General features: G+C 44.9%; 1 protein-coding gene across 6 annotated transcripts in view; it reads right to left on the bottom strand.

The window, feature by feature from the left end:
* Window positions 1-9,182: 9,182 nt before the first annotated feature.
* The window catches only part of phf2 (PHD finger protein 2), a 132,502-nt gene continuing 125,008 nt past the window's right edge, over window positions 9,183-16,676 (bottom strand). For all 6 annotated transcript variants that reach the window (XM_090206527.1, XM_090206524.1, XM_090206526.1 and 3 more), the window contains 4 exons: window positions 13,345-13,437; window positions 10,724-10,833; window positions 9,714-10,245; window positions 9,183-9,452 (listed from right to left, as the gene is read on the bottom strand). In XM_090206527.1, coding sequence (XP_090062653.1) covers window positions 9,364-9,452; window positions 9,714-10,245; window positions 10,724-10,833; window positions 13,345-13,437 — 824 coding nt within the window. In that variant the 3' untranslated portion in view covers window positions 9,183-9,363. The remainder of the gene's footprint in view (window positions 9,453-9,713; window positions 10,246-10,723; window positions 10,834-13,344; window positions 13,438-16,676) is intronic.

Raw genomic sequence — 16,676 nt, 5'->3', positions numbered from 1 at the left:
GGGGGGTATTTAATTCACACGCTGATAAAATATCCAAAAACAAAACTCTTAAGAATTGTACAAGTATAAAAACATTAATAAATTACATCACAGACATTGAGAACACTTCACAAGGTGCTAATCAAATAATCTGGAACCGGCTGGAACCGGTACTGGAACCGGTACTGGAACATAAACAAGAGTCTGGTCTTTGAAATTATATATATATATTTTTTTTATCAAAGCTTACTCTCTTGTTTTGAACAAAATCACAATACAGTTAGATGTGTGAAGTAATGTCATGTAAGGACATATGACATGTTGTTGTTCTTCAGTTGTTTCCCAGGCAACACCTTAGTCTCATAACAAATAAACAATGGTTAAAAACAAACATTCAACTAGCATGTGTCCAATCAAATAAAAAAGGAACGACTAATATCTATATATTCATATATATTTGTTTAAAATAATTAGCAAAAAACTAGTAAAAATGTATAATAATGAAGTATTAAGGGAGAAAAAAAGAATACAAAAAGCATTCCTGTAAAAGGCTATGTACAAGCTACATTCTACATACTGTACTGTGAATAACAAGCCATAGAAATGATGCATATTTCAGAGGTGTAGGTTATGGTGCTGCCTTAAACCCAACAGAGGAGTGAAAGTATCCCCATATAGCCACAGTGAAAGAGATGGATGAGGCCTATCATTATAATCCCCATAACAATAAGAATACATGGATATCATTATCATTGGGTCTCCAGGTGCCATGATTAGTGTTTTAATAACAATCCTCCTTCAGTGAGTGAGATAGAGAGTGCTATGGGCCCTGGTCAAAAGGAGTCCACTAAATAAGGAATAGAGTGCCATTTGGAATACAGTTAAGAGTGTTAATTAACTGGCAATACAGTCATTGTTAGATTTGGGATTATTATTGTGTAAACACCAAAGTAATCTTTATTAAATAATGCACAATGATAATAATAGCACACACTACTATTTTAAGGCTTGTTCAGTGTAACTGCCAGCTGTGGTAAAGTATGTGCTTATTTAGAGCATCAGAAGAGAGTTGGCGTTCTGTTTCTAAGTAGCCATTCATCTGGTCTATTATCCGTTGTCTTAACGTCAGATTACGGCTGTCTGCACTGATCTGTTCGATAACACGCAAACCTTAGTGGGATTGATAAAAAAAGGAGTTGTGCTACAATACACTGTCATGAGATTAGAAAATGTTACAAATCTGTAGCTAATTTTGACATCAGCAAGTTATAACTACCTAATTCTATACAGTACCAGTCAAATGTTTGGACACACCTACTCATTCAAGGGTTTTACTTTATTTTTACTATTTTCTACATTGTAGAATAATAGTGAAGACATCAAAACTATGAAATAACACATATGGAATCATGTAGTAACCAAAAAAGTGTTAAACAAATCAAAATATATTATATATTATAGATTCTTCAAAGTAGCCACCCTTTGCCTTGATGACAGCTTAACACACGCTTGGCATTCTCTCAATCAGCTTCACCTAGAATGCTTTTCCAACAGTCTGCAGTCCAACTCATCCCAAAACATCTCAATTGGGTTGAGGTCTTGTGATTTTCGAGGCCAAGTCATCTGATGCAGCACTCCATCACTCTCCTTCTTGGCCAAATAGCCCTTAAACAGCCTGGAGATATGTTGGGTCATCGTCTTGTTGAAAAACAAATGATAGGCCAACTAATCGCGAACCAGATGGGATGGCGTTTTGCTGCAGAATGCTGTGGAATCCATGCTGGTTAAGTGGGCCTTGAATTCTAAATAAATCACAGACAGTGTCACCAGCAAAGCACTCCCACACCATCACACCTCCTCCTCCATGTTTCACAGTGGGAGCCACACATGCAGAGATTCTGTTCACCTACTCTGAGTCTCACAGACACTAATATTGGAACCAAAAATCTCAAATTTGCAATCAGACAGATTTCCACTGGTCTAACGTCCATTGCTTGTGTTTATTGATATCCTTTAGTAGAGGTATCTTTGCAGCAATTCGACCATGACGGCCTGATTCGCGCAATCTCTTCTGAACAGTTGATGTTGAGATGTGTCTGTTACTTGAACGATGTGAAACATTTATTTGGGGTGCAATTTCTGAGGCTGTAACTCTAATGAACCTATCCTCTGCAGCAGATGTAACTCTGGGTCTTCCTTTCCTGTGGAGGTCCTCATGAGAGCCAGTTTCATCATAGTTCTTGATGGTTTTTGTAACTGCACTTGAATAAACTTTAAATGACTGACTTTCATATCTTAAAGTAATGATGGACTGTCATTTCTCTTTGCTTATTTGAGCTGTTCTTGACATAATATGGACTTGGTCTTTTACCAAATAGGGCTATCTTCTGTATACCACCCCTAACATGTCAGAACACAACTAATTGGCTCCAAAACATTAAGAAGGAAAGAAATTCCACAATTTAATTGAAATGCATTCCAGGTGACTCATGAAGCTGACTGAAAGAATGCCAAAAGTGTGCAAAGCTGTCATCAAGGCAAAGGGTGGCTACTTTAAAGAATCTCTATGTTTTGATTTAAAACTTTTTTGGTACAACATGATTCCATATGTGTTGTTTCATAGTTTTGATGTCTTCACTATTATTATACAATGTAGAAAAAAGTAAAAAATAAAGAAAAACCCTGGAATGAGTAGGTGTGTCCAATCTTTGAATGGTACTGTGTAGCTAAGGACTACTGTCGTTTTAGAATCCGTATCATTACATTTAAAATGCGCATGAAAATTAGCTAGCTAGCTTGACTGCTAGCTAAGCCGATCTCCAATCTATATATATATGAATTTGTATTTATTAAATTGTTTAAATTTAAACTTTATTTAACTAGGCAAGTCAGTTAAGAACAAATTCTTATTTACAATGACGGTCTACCCTAGCCAAACCCTAAAGACGCTGAGCCAATTGTCCGTCGCCCTATGGGTAGAGTAGAAGTAGAAGTCCCTAGCCAGTGGGTCAGTCTGATGGTTTACTGTAGTAGTCCCTAGCCTGTGTTCAGTCTGATGGTTTACTGTAGCAGTCCCTAGCCTGTGGGTCAGTCTGATGGTTTACTGTAGCAGTCCCTAGCCTGTGGGTCAGTCTGATGGTTTACTGTAGCAGTCCCTAGCCTGTGGGTCAGTCTGATGGTTTACTGTAGTAGTCCCTAGCCAGTGGGTCAGTCTGATGGTTTACAGTAGTAGTCCCTAGCCAGTGGGTCAGTCTGATGGTTTACTGTAGCAGTCCCTAGCCTGTGGGTCAGTCTGATGGTTTACTGTAGCAGTCCCTAGCCAGTGGGTCAGTCTGATGGTTTACAGTAGTAGTCCCTAGCCTGTGGGTCAGTCTGATGGTTTACTGTAGCAGTCCCTAGCCTGTGGGTCAGTCTGATGGTTTACTGTAGCAGTCCCTAGCCTGTGGGTCAGTCTGATGGTTTACTGTAGCAGTCCCTAGCCTGTGGGTCAGTCTGATGGTTTACAGTAGTAGTCCCTAGCCTGTGGGTCAGTCTGATGGTTTACTGTAGCAGTCCCTAGCCTGTGGGTCAGTCTGATGCTTTACAGTAGTAGTCCCTAGCCAGTGGGTCAGTCTGATGGTTTACTGTAGCAGTCCCTAGCCTGTGGGTCAGTCTGATGGTTTACTGTAGCAGTCCCTAGCCTGTGGGTCAGTCTGATGGTTTACTGTAGCAGTCCCTAGCCTGTGGGTCAGTCTGATGGTTTACTGTAGTAGTCCCTAGCCAGTGGGTCAGTCAGATGGTTTACTGTAGTAGTCCCTAGCCTGTGGGTCAGTCTGATGGTTTACTGTAGTAGTCCCTAGCCAGTGGGTCAGTCTGATGGTTTACTGTAGTAGTCCCTAGCCAGTGGGTCAGTCTGATGGTTTACTGTAGTAGTCCCTAGACAGTGGGTCAGTCTGATGGTTTACAGTAGTAGTCCCTAGCCAGTGGGTCGGTCTGATGGTTTACTGTAGTAGTCCCTAGCCAGTGGGTCAGTCTGATGGTTTACTGTAGTAGTCCCTAGCCAGTGGGTCAGTCTGATGGTTTACTGTAGTAGTCCCTAGACAGTGGGTCAGTCTGATGGTTTACAGTAGTAGTCCCTAGCCAGTGGGTCGGTCTGATGGTTTACTGTAGTAGTCCCTAGCCAGTGGGTCGGTCTGATGGTTTACTGTAGTAGTCCCTAGCCAGTGGGTCGGTCTGATGGTTTACTGTAGTAGTCCCTAGCCTGTGGGTCAGTCTGATGGTTTACAGTAGCAGTCCCTAGCCAGTAGGTCAGTCTGATGGTTTACTGTAGCAGTCCCTAGCCTGTGGGTCAGTCTGATGGTTTACTGTAGCAGTCCCTAGCCTGTGGGTCAGTCTGATGGTTTACAGTAGTAGTCCCTAGCCTGTGGGTCAGTCTGATGGTTTACTGTAGCAGTCCCTAGCCTGTGGGTCAGTCTGATGCTTTACAGTAGTAGTCCCTAGCCAGTGGGTCAGTCTGATGGTTTACTGTAGCAGTCCCTAGCCTGTGGGTCAGTCTGATGGTTTACTGTAGCAGTCCCTAGCCTGTGGGTCAGTCTGATGGTTTACTGTAGCAGTCCCTAGCCTGTGGGTCAGTCTGATGGTTTACTGTAGTAGTCCCTAGCCAGTGGGTCAGTCAGATGGTTTACTGTAGTAGTCCCTAGCCTGTGGGTCAGTCTGATGGTTTACTGTAGTAGTCCCTAGCCAGTGGGTCAGTCTGATGGTTTACTGTAGTAGTCCCTAGCCTGTGGGTCAGTCTGATGGTTTACTGTAGTAGTCCCTAGCCAGTGGGTCAGTCTGATGGTTTACTGTAGTAGTCCCTAGACAGTGGGTCAGTCTGATGGTTTACAGTAGTAGTCCCTAGCCAGTGGGTCGGTCTGATGGTTTACTGAAGTAGTCCCTAGCCAGTGGGTCAGTCTGATGGTTTACTGTAGTAGTCCCTAGCCAGTGGGTCAGTCTGATGGTTTACTGTAGTAGTCCCTAGACAGTGGGTCAGTCTGATGGTTTACAGTAGTAGTCCCTAGCCAGTGGGTCGGTCTGATGGTTTACTGTAGTAGTCCCTAGCCAGTGGGTCGGTCTGATGGTTTACTGTAGTAGTCCCTAGCCAGTGGGTCGGTCTGATGGTTTACTGTAGTAGTCCCTAGCCTGTGGGTCAGTCTGATGGTTTACAGTAGCAGTCCCTAGCCAGTAGGTCAGTCTGATGGTTTACTGTAGTAGTCCCTAGCCTGTGGGTCAGTCTGATGGTTTACAGTAGTAGTCCCTAGCCAGTAGGTCAGTCTGATGGTTTACAGTAGTAGTCCCTAGCCAGTAGGTCAGTCTGATGGTTTACAGTAGTAGTCCCTAGCCAGTAGGTCAGTCTGATGGTTTACTGTAGTAGTCCCTAAGCTGTGGGTCAGTCTGATGGTTTACAGTAGCAGTCCCTAGCCAGTAGGTCAGTCTGATGGTTTACTGTAGTAGTCCCTAGCCTGTGGGTCAGTCTGATGGTTTACAGTAGTAGTCCCTAGCCAGTAGGTCAGTCTGATGGTTTACTGTAGTAGTCCCTAAGCTGTGGGTCAGTCTGATGGTTTACAGTAGCAGTCCCTAGCCAGTAGGTCAGTCTGATGGTTTACTGTAGTAGTCCCTAGCCTGTGGGTCAGTCTGATGGTTTACAGTAGTAGTCCCTAGCCAGTAGGTCAGTCTGATGGTTTACTGTAGTAGTCCCTAGCCTGTGGGTCAGTCTGATGGTTTACAGTAGTAGTCCCTAGCCTGTGGGTCAGTCTGATGGTTTACTGTAGCAGTCCCTAGCCTGTGGGTCAGTCTGATGCTTTACAGTAGTAGTCCCTAGACAGTGGGTCAGTCTGATGGTTTGCCATAGTCCCTAGCCAGTGGGTCAGTCTGAGGGTTTGCCATAGTAGTCCCTAGCAGGTTGGTCAGTCTGATGGTTTACAATAGTAGTCCCTAGCCAGCGGGTCAGTCTGATGGATTACTGTAGTAGTCCCTAGCCAGTGGGTCAGTCTGATGGTTTATCGTAGTATTCCCCAGCCAGTGGGTCAGTCTCTTGGTTTACAGTAGAAGTCCCTAGCCAGTGGGTTAGTCTGATGGTTTACAGTAGTTGTCCCAAGCCAGTGAGTCAGTCTGATGGTTTACTGTAGTAGTCCCTAGCCATTGGGTCGGTCTGATGGTTTACTGTAGTAGTTTCTAGCCAGTGGGTCAGTCTCTTGGTTTACAGTAGTAGTCCCTAGCCAGTGGGTCAGTCTGATGGTTTACAGTAGGAGTCCCTAGCCAGTGGGTCAGTCTCTGGGTTTACAGTAGGAGTCCCTAGCCAGTGGGTCAGTCTGCTGGTTTGCCATAGTCCCTAGCCAGTGGGTAAGTCTGATGGTTTGCCAAAGTCCCTAGCCAGTGGGTCAGTCTGACGGTTTGCCATAGTAGGCCCTAGCCAGTGGGTCAGTCTGAGGGTTTGCAGTAGTAGTCCCTAGCCAGTAGGTCAGTCTGATGGTTACCTGTAGTAGTCCTAGCCAGTGGGTCAGTCTGATGGTTTACCGTAATAGTCCCTAGCCAGTGGGTCAATCTGATGGTTTACCGTAGTAGTCCCTAGCCAGTGGGTCAGTCTGATGGTTTACCGTAATAGTCCCTAGCCAGTGGGTCAGTCTGATGGTTTACCGTAATAGTCCCTAGCCAGTGGATCAGACTCTTGGTTTACTGTAGTAGTCCCTAGCCAGTGGGTCAGTCTGATGGTTTTTCCGTACTAGTCCCTAGCCAGTGGGTAAGTCTGATGGTTTGCCAAAGTCCCTAGCCAGTGGGTCAGTCTGAGGGTTTGCCAAAGTAGTCCAAAGCAGGTTGGTCAGTCTGATGGTTTCCAGTAGTAGTCCCTAGCCAGTAGGTCAGTCTGATGGTTACCTGTAGTAGTCCTAGCCAGTGGGTCAGTCTGATGGTTTTTCCATACTAGTCCCTAGCCTGTGGGTCAGACTCTTGGTTTACAGTAGTAGTCCCTAGCCAGTGAATCAGTCTCATGGCTTACTGTAGTAGTACCTAGCCAGTGGGTCAGTCTCTTGGTTTACTGTAGTATTCCCTAGCCAGTGGGTCAGACTCTTGGTTTACCGTAGGAGACCCTAGCCAGTGGGTCAGTCTGCTGGTTTGCCAGTGGGTAAGTCTGATGGTTTACCATAGTAGTCCAAAGCAGGTTGGTCAGTCTGATGGTTTACAGTAGTAGTCCCTAGCCAGTGGGTCAGTCTGATGGTTTACTGTAGTAGTCCCTAGCCATTGGGTCGGTCTGATGGTTTACTGTAGTAGTACCTAGCCAGTGGGTCAGTCTCTTGGTTTACTGTAGTAGTACCTAGCCAGTGGGTCAGTCAGATGGTTTACCGTAGTAGTCCCTAGCCAGTGGGTCAGTCTGATGGTTTACTGTAGTAGTACCTAGCCAGTGGGTCAGTCAGATGGTTTACTGTAGTAGTCCCTAGCCAGTGGGTCAGTCTGATGGTTTACAGTAGTAGATTCTAGCCAGTGGGTCAGTCTCTTGGTTTACTGTAGTAGTCCCTAGCCAGTGGGTCAGTCTGATGGTTTACTGTAGTAGTACCTAGCCAGTGGGTCAGTCAGATGGTTTACTGTAGTAGTCCCTAGCCAGTGGGTCAGTCTGATGGTTGACAGTAGTAGTCCCTAGCCAGTGGGTCGGTCTGATGGTTTACTGTAGTAGTCCGTAGCCATTGGGTCAGTCTGATGGTTTACTGTAGTAGTCCGTAGCCAGTGGGTCAGTCTGATGGTTTACAGTAGGAGTCCCTAGCCAGTGGGTCAGTCTCTTGGTTTACAGTAGGAGTCCCTAGCCAGTGGGTCAGTCTCTTGGTTTACTGTAGTAGTCCCTAGCCAGTGGGTCAGTCTGATGGCTTACCGTAGTAGTCCCTAGCCAGTGGGTCAGTCTGATGGTTTACAGTAGTAGTCCCTAGCCAGTGGGTCAGTCTGATGGTTTACAGTAGGAGTCCCTAGCCAGTGGGTCAGTCTCTTGGTTTACAGTAGGAGTCCCTAGCCAGTGGGTCAGTCTCTGGGTTTACAGTAGGAGTCCCTAGTCAGTGGGTCAGTCTGATGGTTTCCAGTAGTAGTTACTAGCCAGTGGGTCAGTCTGATGGTTTACTGTAGTAGTCCCTAGCCAGTGGGTCAGTCAGATGGTTTACTGTAGTAGTCCCTAGCCAGTGGGTCAGTCTGATGGTTTACTATAGTAGTCCCTAGCCAGTGGGTCAGTCTGATGGTTTACAGTAGTAGTCCCTAGCCAGTGGGTCAGTCTGATGGTTAGTAGCCACTTGCCAATAGTGTTAGGCAGATGAGCAAAGACTATGTTTTCAGAGATGACTTCCACGACTTGCTAAACAGATATCTCCGGGACGCGCTTGTCGCATTAGAATTACGCCATCTGAGGGAAGACAACGGTCTATAATCACAATATTTAACTTACAATAGTCTTCAAATCGAACTAATGGTAGATTGTGAGAAGATGCTGATATGTTTGTAACCATCATCATATTTGACCTCTGAGATTACTCTGAAAATCTCTTCATATTTTGTGCTTAATAGTTGTTTCATAAGTGCCTTTTTGGCTTTCCTTTCTTATCTATGACATTATATTAGGACATTAAATATCATAACTGATAGTGCTTAGGAAATAAATAAATAGCGTGGAGGTGAATGTTTCTAGTGAAGGTCTGGGTCTAGACTGAAATCAACATTGTTTGTGCTAACATCCCACTCCTTGTCAAATATGTTTGGAGTGGAATGTTGGAACAAACAGACTGGATTTCAGGCTATGTCTGGTCTGAGGAGGACAGAGGAAAACATGTATTTCCTAAAATCATCAACAACATTGCAAGGTAATGATAAGCCGCATCCAAATAGCAGGAATGAATTCCCTATGAATAACCTGTAGTTCAACCTATACCCCACCCTAACCCCACCCCACCTATACCCCACCCTACCCTCACCTATACCCCACCCCACCCCACCCTCACCTATACCCCACCCAACCCTAGAATGGAATGACTGCAATGTATTTCTAGGCTGTCTTCCCAAATGGCACCCTATTCCCAATATAGTGCACTACTTTTGACCAGAGCCCTATGGGTGACCAGTGCATTATAACGGGAATAGAGTGCCAGTTGGACAGCAGCCCTAATTTATCTCTAGTGTAGTGACCCCCTGATAAACTGACTGTAGTAAAATGACACACATTTTTCTTTAAAAAATATTTCTAGCAGGTATTCTGTACACTTTAATATCTGAAAGTTATAAAGCAGTTTGTCTCTGTTGGCCCTGGACCTATCAGAAGAGAGGAGTTGGAGAAGCGGTCAGTTCATTGGCCAATAGTACTGCATCAGGAACCAATGGCAGTTCTCAGTGAGTCACTTCCTGTTAAAGGAGGAGTTTCCCATTGCGTTGGATCTTGAGGATCTTTCCCAGTCTCTGTTTAGCCGTCGCCATGCCTTTCTTTAGCCGCTTCGCTGTGAGGAGAGAGACACAGAAAGAGTCAAGACTTTTATAAACCTTCTAAAAAATAAATAATGAATTCAACAGCAACTATCTTTCCAATTGATTAATAGACTGTTGTTTTAAGCATATGTGAAAAGTAGGGGACTAACCTAGACCTATAGGTGGTAGTGTGAATAGTTGAATCACCACAGGTCTATCTGGCTCCGAGGACCAGTGTGTAGTAATGGATTAATTGAGCTAGGCTTCTGGTTTGGGTAAGGTAGATTACTTACCTTCACCCTTTGCTGCTGCTCCTCCTGATGCTGCTCCTCCTGCTGCTGATGCTCCTCCTCCTCCTGCTGCTCCTTCTCCTCCTGCACCTGCTGCTCCTCCTCCTCCTGATGCTGCTGCTCCTCCTCCTCCTCCTGCTGCTCCTCCACCTTCTGCTGATGCTCCTGCTGCTCCTCCACCTCCTGCTGATGCTCCTCCTCCTCCTGCTGCTTCTCCTCCTGCTCCTCCTCCTGCTCCTCGCTCCCCTTTGGCTGTGTTGTTGTTCTGAGACAATGAAGATGTGGAGGGTCGTCTCTGTGTGAGGAAGACTCCGGGGGCCATGGGCTGGAGCCCTCCAGCCTGACTCCCTCCTGCCCCAGAGGAGTACTCGTGGTTGGTCTGCCCCGGCTTAGTGTCCTGGCCCACGCCTGGTTCTGGAGAGCTGCTGTACCTGCTCAGCTTCCTCACTGGCTCCTCCTCTTCCTCCTCCCTCACGGCAGCAGGGGGCTTCTTTTTGGTGCTTTTCTTCTTTTTCTTGGTCTTCTGCTGTTCCTCCTGGGAAAGAAGAAGAAAGGAATACTGCATCCCAAATGACACCGTATGCCCTAAATAGTGCACTATTTTTGACTAGGGAATAATGGGAGCCATACCAGGGCCCTATGAGAGCCATATAAGGGAATAGGGGGTAGTTTGGGACACAGATTATGATTACAGGAACATATCACTGGTGGCAAGAAAGTTTACTACAAGTGGAGAGAAAATTGTTTTATTCAATTACTTTCTGAGCTCTTTGGTAGCCAGCTAGTGAGTTAACAGACGACAGGCAAGCCTAGCTAATTAGCTAGCTAGTTATCATGGCAACATGTGAAAATGTTTTTCAGTCAAATTACTTATTTTTACAACTTCTACAGGCTATGCATGTAGTGTTCTGGGGCCGAGTCTCAGTTGGTAAGAGCTCAAACCACCAAGTGGGTTCAATTCAATTGAGTCCAAGTGGGTAGTTGCGTGGCAACAGTTAGTTAGTCCAACTGACCTGGTGAGAGAGTTTGGCTGCAGCAGCCGCCAGTCCTGTCTCTATGGACGCCACTCTTGCTCCTTCTCTGGCCGGCCTCGCCTGACGAAGCACAGAGGGACCGACACGTGCTACAGACAGACACATTGATCAATACAACTTAAAACTGAATAGAACTTACTGGGACCCACATGCTACAACTTAAAACGGAATAGAACTACTGGGGCCCACATGCTACAACTTAAAACTGAATAGAACTACTGGGGCCCACATGCTACAACTTAAAACTGAATAGAACTACTGGGGCCCACATGCAACAACTTAAAACGGAATAGAACTACTGGGACCCACATGCTACAACTTAAAACTGAATAGAACTACAGGGGCCCACATGCTACAACTTAAAACTGAATAGAACTACTGGGGCCCACATGCTACAACTTAAAACTGAATAGAACTACTGGGGACCCACATGCGCTACAATCACAGAAACCTCACAGCTCAGAACACACTCACATCATCTCATTCAGAGTGGTTGGGTTAAATGCTGAAGGCACATTAGAGTTGAATACATTCAGTTGGACAACCGACTAAGTATCACCTTTCCCTTTCCCTTTCAACTGTTTAATTAAATCAGTCACAGTACATTCGGAAAGTATTCAGACCCCTTCCCCTTTTCCACAGTTTGTTACGTTACAGCCTCATAATGACAAAGCAAAAACAGGTTTTTAGAAATGTATTAAAAATAAAAACAGAAATAGCTTATTTACATAAGTATTCAGACCCTTCGCAATGAGACTCAAAATTTAGCTCAGGTGCACCCTGTTTCCAATGATCATCCTTGAGAGGTTTCTAAAACTGGTTTGGAGTCCACCTGAGGTAAATTCAATTGATTGGACATGATTTGGAAAGGCACAAACCTGTCTATATAAGGTTCAACAGTTGACAGTGCATGACAGAGCAAAAACCATGCCATGAGGTCGAAGGAATTGTCCATAGAGCTCCGAGACAAGATTGTGTCGAGGCACAGATCTGGGGAAAGGTCCCAAAAAATGTCTGCAGCATTGAAGGTCCCCAAGAACAAAGTGGCCTACATCATTCTTAAATGGAAGAAGTTCGGAATCACCAAAAGAGATGGGAGAACCTCTAGAAGGACAACCATCTCTGCAGCATTCCACCAATCAGGCCTTTATTGTAGACTGGCCAGACGGAAGCCAATTCTCAGTAAAAGGCACACAACAGGCCGCTTGGAATTTGCCAAAAGGCACCTAAAAGACTCTGACCATGAGAAACAAGATTCTCTGGTCTGATGAAACCAAGATTGAACTCTTTGGCCTGAATGCCAAGCGTCACGTCTGGAGGAAACCTCTTACCATTCCCTACGGTGAAGCATGGTGGTGGCAGCATCGTGCTGTGGGGATGTTGTTCAACGGCAGGGACTGGGAGACTAGACAGGATTGAGGCAAAGATGAACGGAGCAAAGTACAGAGAGATCCTTGATGGAAACCTGCTCCAGAGCGCTCAGGACCTCAGACTGGGGTGAAGGTTCACTTTCCAACAGCACAACGACCCTAAGCTCACAGCCAAGACAACACAGTGGGGGCTATGGGACAAGTCTCTGAATGTCCTTGGTCCTTGAGTGGCCCAGCCAGAGCCCGGACTTGAACCCAATTGAACATCTCTGGAGAGACCTGAAAATAGCTGTACAGTGATGCTCCCCATCCAACCTGACAGAGCTTGAGAGGATCTGCAGAGAAGAATGGGAGAAACTCCCCAAATACAGGTATGCCAAGCTTGTAGCATCATACCCAAGAAGACTGGAGGCTGTTATCGCTGCCAAATGTGCTTCAACAAAGTACTGAGTGAAGGGTCTGAAAGCTTATGTAAATGTTGAAATTTCAGTTTTTTTTTATTATATATATAAATTTGCAAAAATGTAAAAAAACAGTTTTTGCTTTGTCATTGAGGTATTCTGTGTAGATTGATGAAAAAAAATATTGAATTGATTTTAGAATAAGGCTGTAACGTAACAAAATTTGAATAAAGTCAAGGGGTCTGAATACTTTCTGAATGCACTGTATGTTGTGGCAGGTCTAGAGTCCATAGTTGTGACAGGTGTAGTGTACCTGTGGGGCTGTATGGAGTGTCTGAACCTTTCATCTATACAGTATTAGAGACAGGTGTAGTGTACCTGTGGGGCAGTATGGAGTGTCTGAACCTTTCATCTATACAGTATTAGAGACATGTGTAGTGTACCTGTGGGGCTGTAGAGTGTCTGAACCTTTCATCTATACAGTATTAGAGACAGGTGTAGTGTACCTGTGGGGCAGTATGGAGTGTCTGAACCTTTCATCTATACAGTATTAGAGACAGGTGTAGTGTACCTGTGGGGCTGTAGAGTGTCTGAACCTTTCATCTATACAGTATTAGAGACAGGTGTAGTGTACCTGTGGGGCAGTATGGAGTGTCTGAACCTTTCATCTATACAGTATTAGAAACAGGTGTAGTGTACCTGTGGGGCAGTATGGAGTGTCTGAACCTTTCATCTATACAGTATTAGAGACAGGTGTAGTGTACCTGTGGGGCAGTATGGAGTGTCTGAACCTTTCATCTATACAGTATTAGAGACAGGTGTACAGTACCTGTGGGGCTGTATGGAGTGTCTGAACCTTTCCTCTTCTTGGATCTGGATTTGAAGACAGGGTTATCCTCTTCAGACTCCAGAGAAGGGTAAACTGGAACAAACACACACCCTCTGGTTAGTTAGTACTCATATATAGCACTCATATATAACACTCATATACAGGGATGGATATTAAGCTAGCCTGCTAACTCAAGGCAAGTACTTTTCAGACCAGACTAGTAGAAAACGTACCGAACTAGCCCGCCGGCGAGATTAATTTTGTCTTTTCAAATATCGCATGGCCTAGAATTTCAACCCGGGCTAGTAAACAAATCCTGAAGTTCCATCCCTGATCATATATGATCCACAGCTCAACACGGTCTTCTTCCACAGCTCAACAGTGTCTTCTTCCACAGCTCAACACTGTCTTCTTCCACAGCTCAACACTGTCTTCTTCCACAGCTCCTCATGATCCACAGCTCAACACTGTCTTCTTCCACAGCTCAACACTGTCTTCTTCCACAGCTCCTCACTGTCTTCTTCCACATCTCAACAATGTCTTCTTCCACAGCTCCTCATGATCCACAGCTTCTCACTGTCTTCTTCCACAGCTCAACACTGTCGTCTTCCACAGCTCCTCATGATCCACAGCTCCTCACTGTCTTCTTCCACAGCTCCTCACTGTCTTCTTCCCCAGCTCCTCACTGTCTTCTTCCACAGCTCCTCACTGTCTTCTTCCACATCTCAACACTGTCTTCTTCCACAGCTCAACACTGTCTTCTTCCACAGCTCCTCACTGTCTTCTTCCACAGCTCCGCACTGTAATCTTCCACAGCTCAACACTGTCTTCTTCCACAGCTCCTCACTGTCTTCTTCCACAGCTCCGCACTGTATTCTTCCACAGCTCAACACTGTCTTCTTCCACAGCTCAACACTGTCTTCTTCCACAGCTCCTCACTGTCTTCTTCCACAGCTCAACAATGTCGTCTTCCACAGCTCCTCATGATCCACAGCTCACCACTGTCTTCTTCCACAGCTCCTCACTGTCTTCTTCCCCAGCTTAACACTGACTTCTTCCACAGCTCCTCACTGTCTTCTTCCCCAGCTCAACACTGTCTTCTTCCACAGCTCCTCACTGTCTTCTTCCACAGCTCCTCACTGTCTTCTTCCACAGCTCCTCACTGTCTTCTTCCACAGCTCCTCACTGTCTTCTTCCACATCTCAACACTGTCTTCTTCCACAGCTCAACACTGTCTTCTTCCCCAGCTCAACACTGTCTTCTTCCACAGCTCCTCACTGTCTTCTTCCACAGCTCAACACTGTCGTCTTCCACAGCTCCTCATGATCCACAGCTCAACACTGTCTTCTTCCACAGCTCCTCACTGTCTTCTTCCCCAGCTTAACACTGTCTTCTTCCACAGCTCCTCACTGTCTTCTTCCCCAGCTCAACACTGTCTTCTTCCACAGCTCAACGCTGTCTTCTTCCACAGCTCAACACTGTCTTCTTCCACAGATCAACACTGTCTTCTTCCACAGCTCCTCACTGTCTTCTTCCACAGCTCAACACTGTCTTCTTCCCCAGCTCAACACTGTCGTCTTCCACAGCTCAACACTGTCGTCTTCCACAGCTCCTCATGATCCACAGCTCAACACTGTCTTCTTCCACAGCTCCTCACTGTCTTCTTCCCCAGCTCAACACTGTCTTCTTCCACAGCTCCTCACTGTCTTCTTCCCCAGCTCAACACTGTCTTCTTCCACAGCTCAACACTGCCTTCTTCCACAGCTCCTCACTGTCTTCTTCCCCAGCTCAACACTGTCTTCTTCCACATCTCAACACTGCCTTCTTCCACATCTCAACACTGTCTTCTTCCACAGCTCAACACTGTCTTCTTCCACAGCGCCTCACTGTCTTCTTCCCCAGCTCAACACTGTCTTCTTCCACATCTCAACACTGCCTTCTTCCACATCTCAACACTGTCTTCTTCCACAGCTCAACACTGTCTTCTTCCACAGCGCCTCACTGTCTTCTTCCCCAGCTCAACACTGTCTTCTTCCACAGCTCAACACTGTCTTCTTCCACAGCTCAACACTGTCTTCTTCCACAGCTCAACACTGTCTTCTTCCACAGATCAACACTGTCTTCTTCCACAGTTCCTTCAATCACATCCTCTTTTATTCACTCTCTCCTCAATCTTCTAGAAGGTAACATTCCTGAAAATTGCATATTTCTATCGAGCGATGACACATTTCAGAGGCCAACCAATCAAATTGCTCCATGTGTTGATGATGATGATGCGCATTGCTGCAGTATTTGGTTTCCCCTCCATTAACATGATTTCTCTCCCCCTCTTTCTCCAGCTGTGCGGCAGCTGCATCCTCTCTCCTTCCATCCATACCTCTCTCCCACTAGCAGCGCAGAGTAGAGTGAAGGGTAGAGGCCACTCTACAAACACAGGCTGTATAACCACCGTCTCAGCTAAGAACAAAGCAAAAGACTTACTCTCATAGACCCTGTCTCTAGAACTGACAGCCATCAGTTAGGAACATCTGTTGTATCTGTAGTAAAACATGTATCATATCTCTAATGGAACATGTCACATATCTCTAATGGAACATGCATCATATCTCTAATGGAACATGTATTATATCTCTAATGGAACATGTATCATATCTCTAATGGAACATGTATCATATCTCTAATGGAACATGTATCATATCTCTAATGGAACATGTATCACATATCACATCTCTAATGGAACATGTATTATATCTCTAATGGAACATGTATTATATCTCTAATGGAACATGTATCATATCTCTAATGGAACATGTATCATATCTCTAATGGAACATGCATCACATCTCTAATGGAACATGTATCATATCTCTAATGGAACATGCATCATATCTCTAATGGAACATGTATCATATCTCTAATGGAACATGCATCATATCTCTAATGGAACATGTATCATATATCTAATGGAACATGTATCATATCTCTAATGGAACATGTATCACATATCACATCTCTAATGGAACATGTATTATATCTCTAATGGAACATGTATTATATCTCTAATGGAACATATATCATATCTCTAATGGAACATGTATCATATCTCTAATGGAACATGTATCATATCTCTAATGGAACATGTATTATATCTCTAATGGAACATGTATCATATCTCTAATGGAACATGTATCATATCTCTAATGGAACATGTATCATATCTCTAATGGAACATGTATCATATCTCTAATGGAACATGTATTATATCTCTAATGGAACATGTATCATATCTCTAATGGAACATGTATCATATCTCTAATGGAACATGTATCATA

Source organism: Oncorhynchus mykiss, chromosome 17 (genome assembly GCF_057628025.1).
Source record: "Oncorhynchus mykiss isolate SJ-2025 chromosome 17, ASM5762802v1, whole genome shotgun sequence".
In the NCBI taxonomy this organism is placed as follows: Eukaryota; Metazoa; Chordata; class Actinopteri; order Salmoniformes; family Salmonidae; genus Oncorhynchus; species Oncorhynchus mykiss.
The sequence above is the reverse complement of the archived record's forward strand: the minus strand, read 5'-3'. Positions and strand labels throughout refer to the sequence as shown.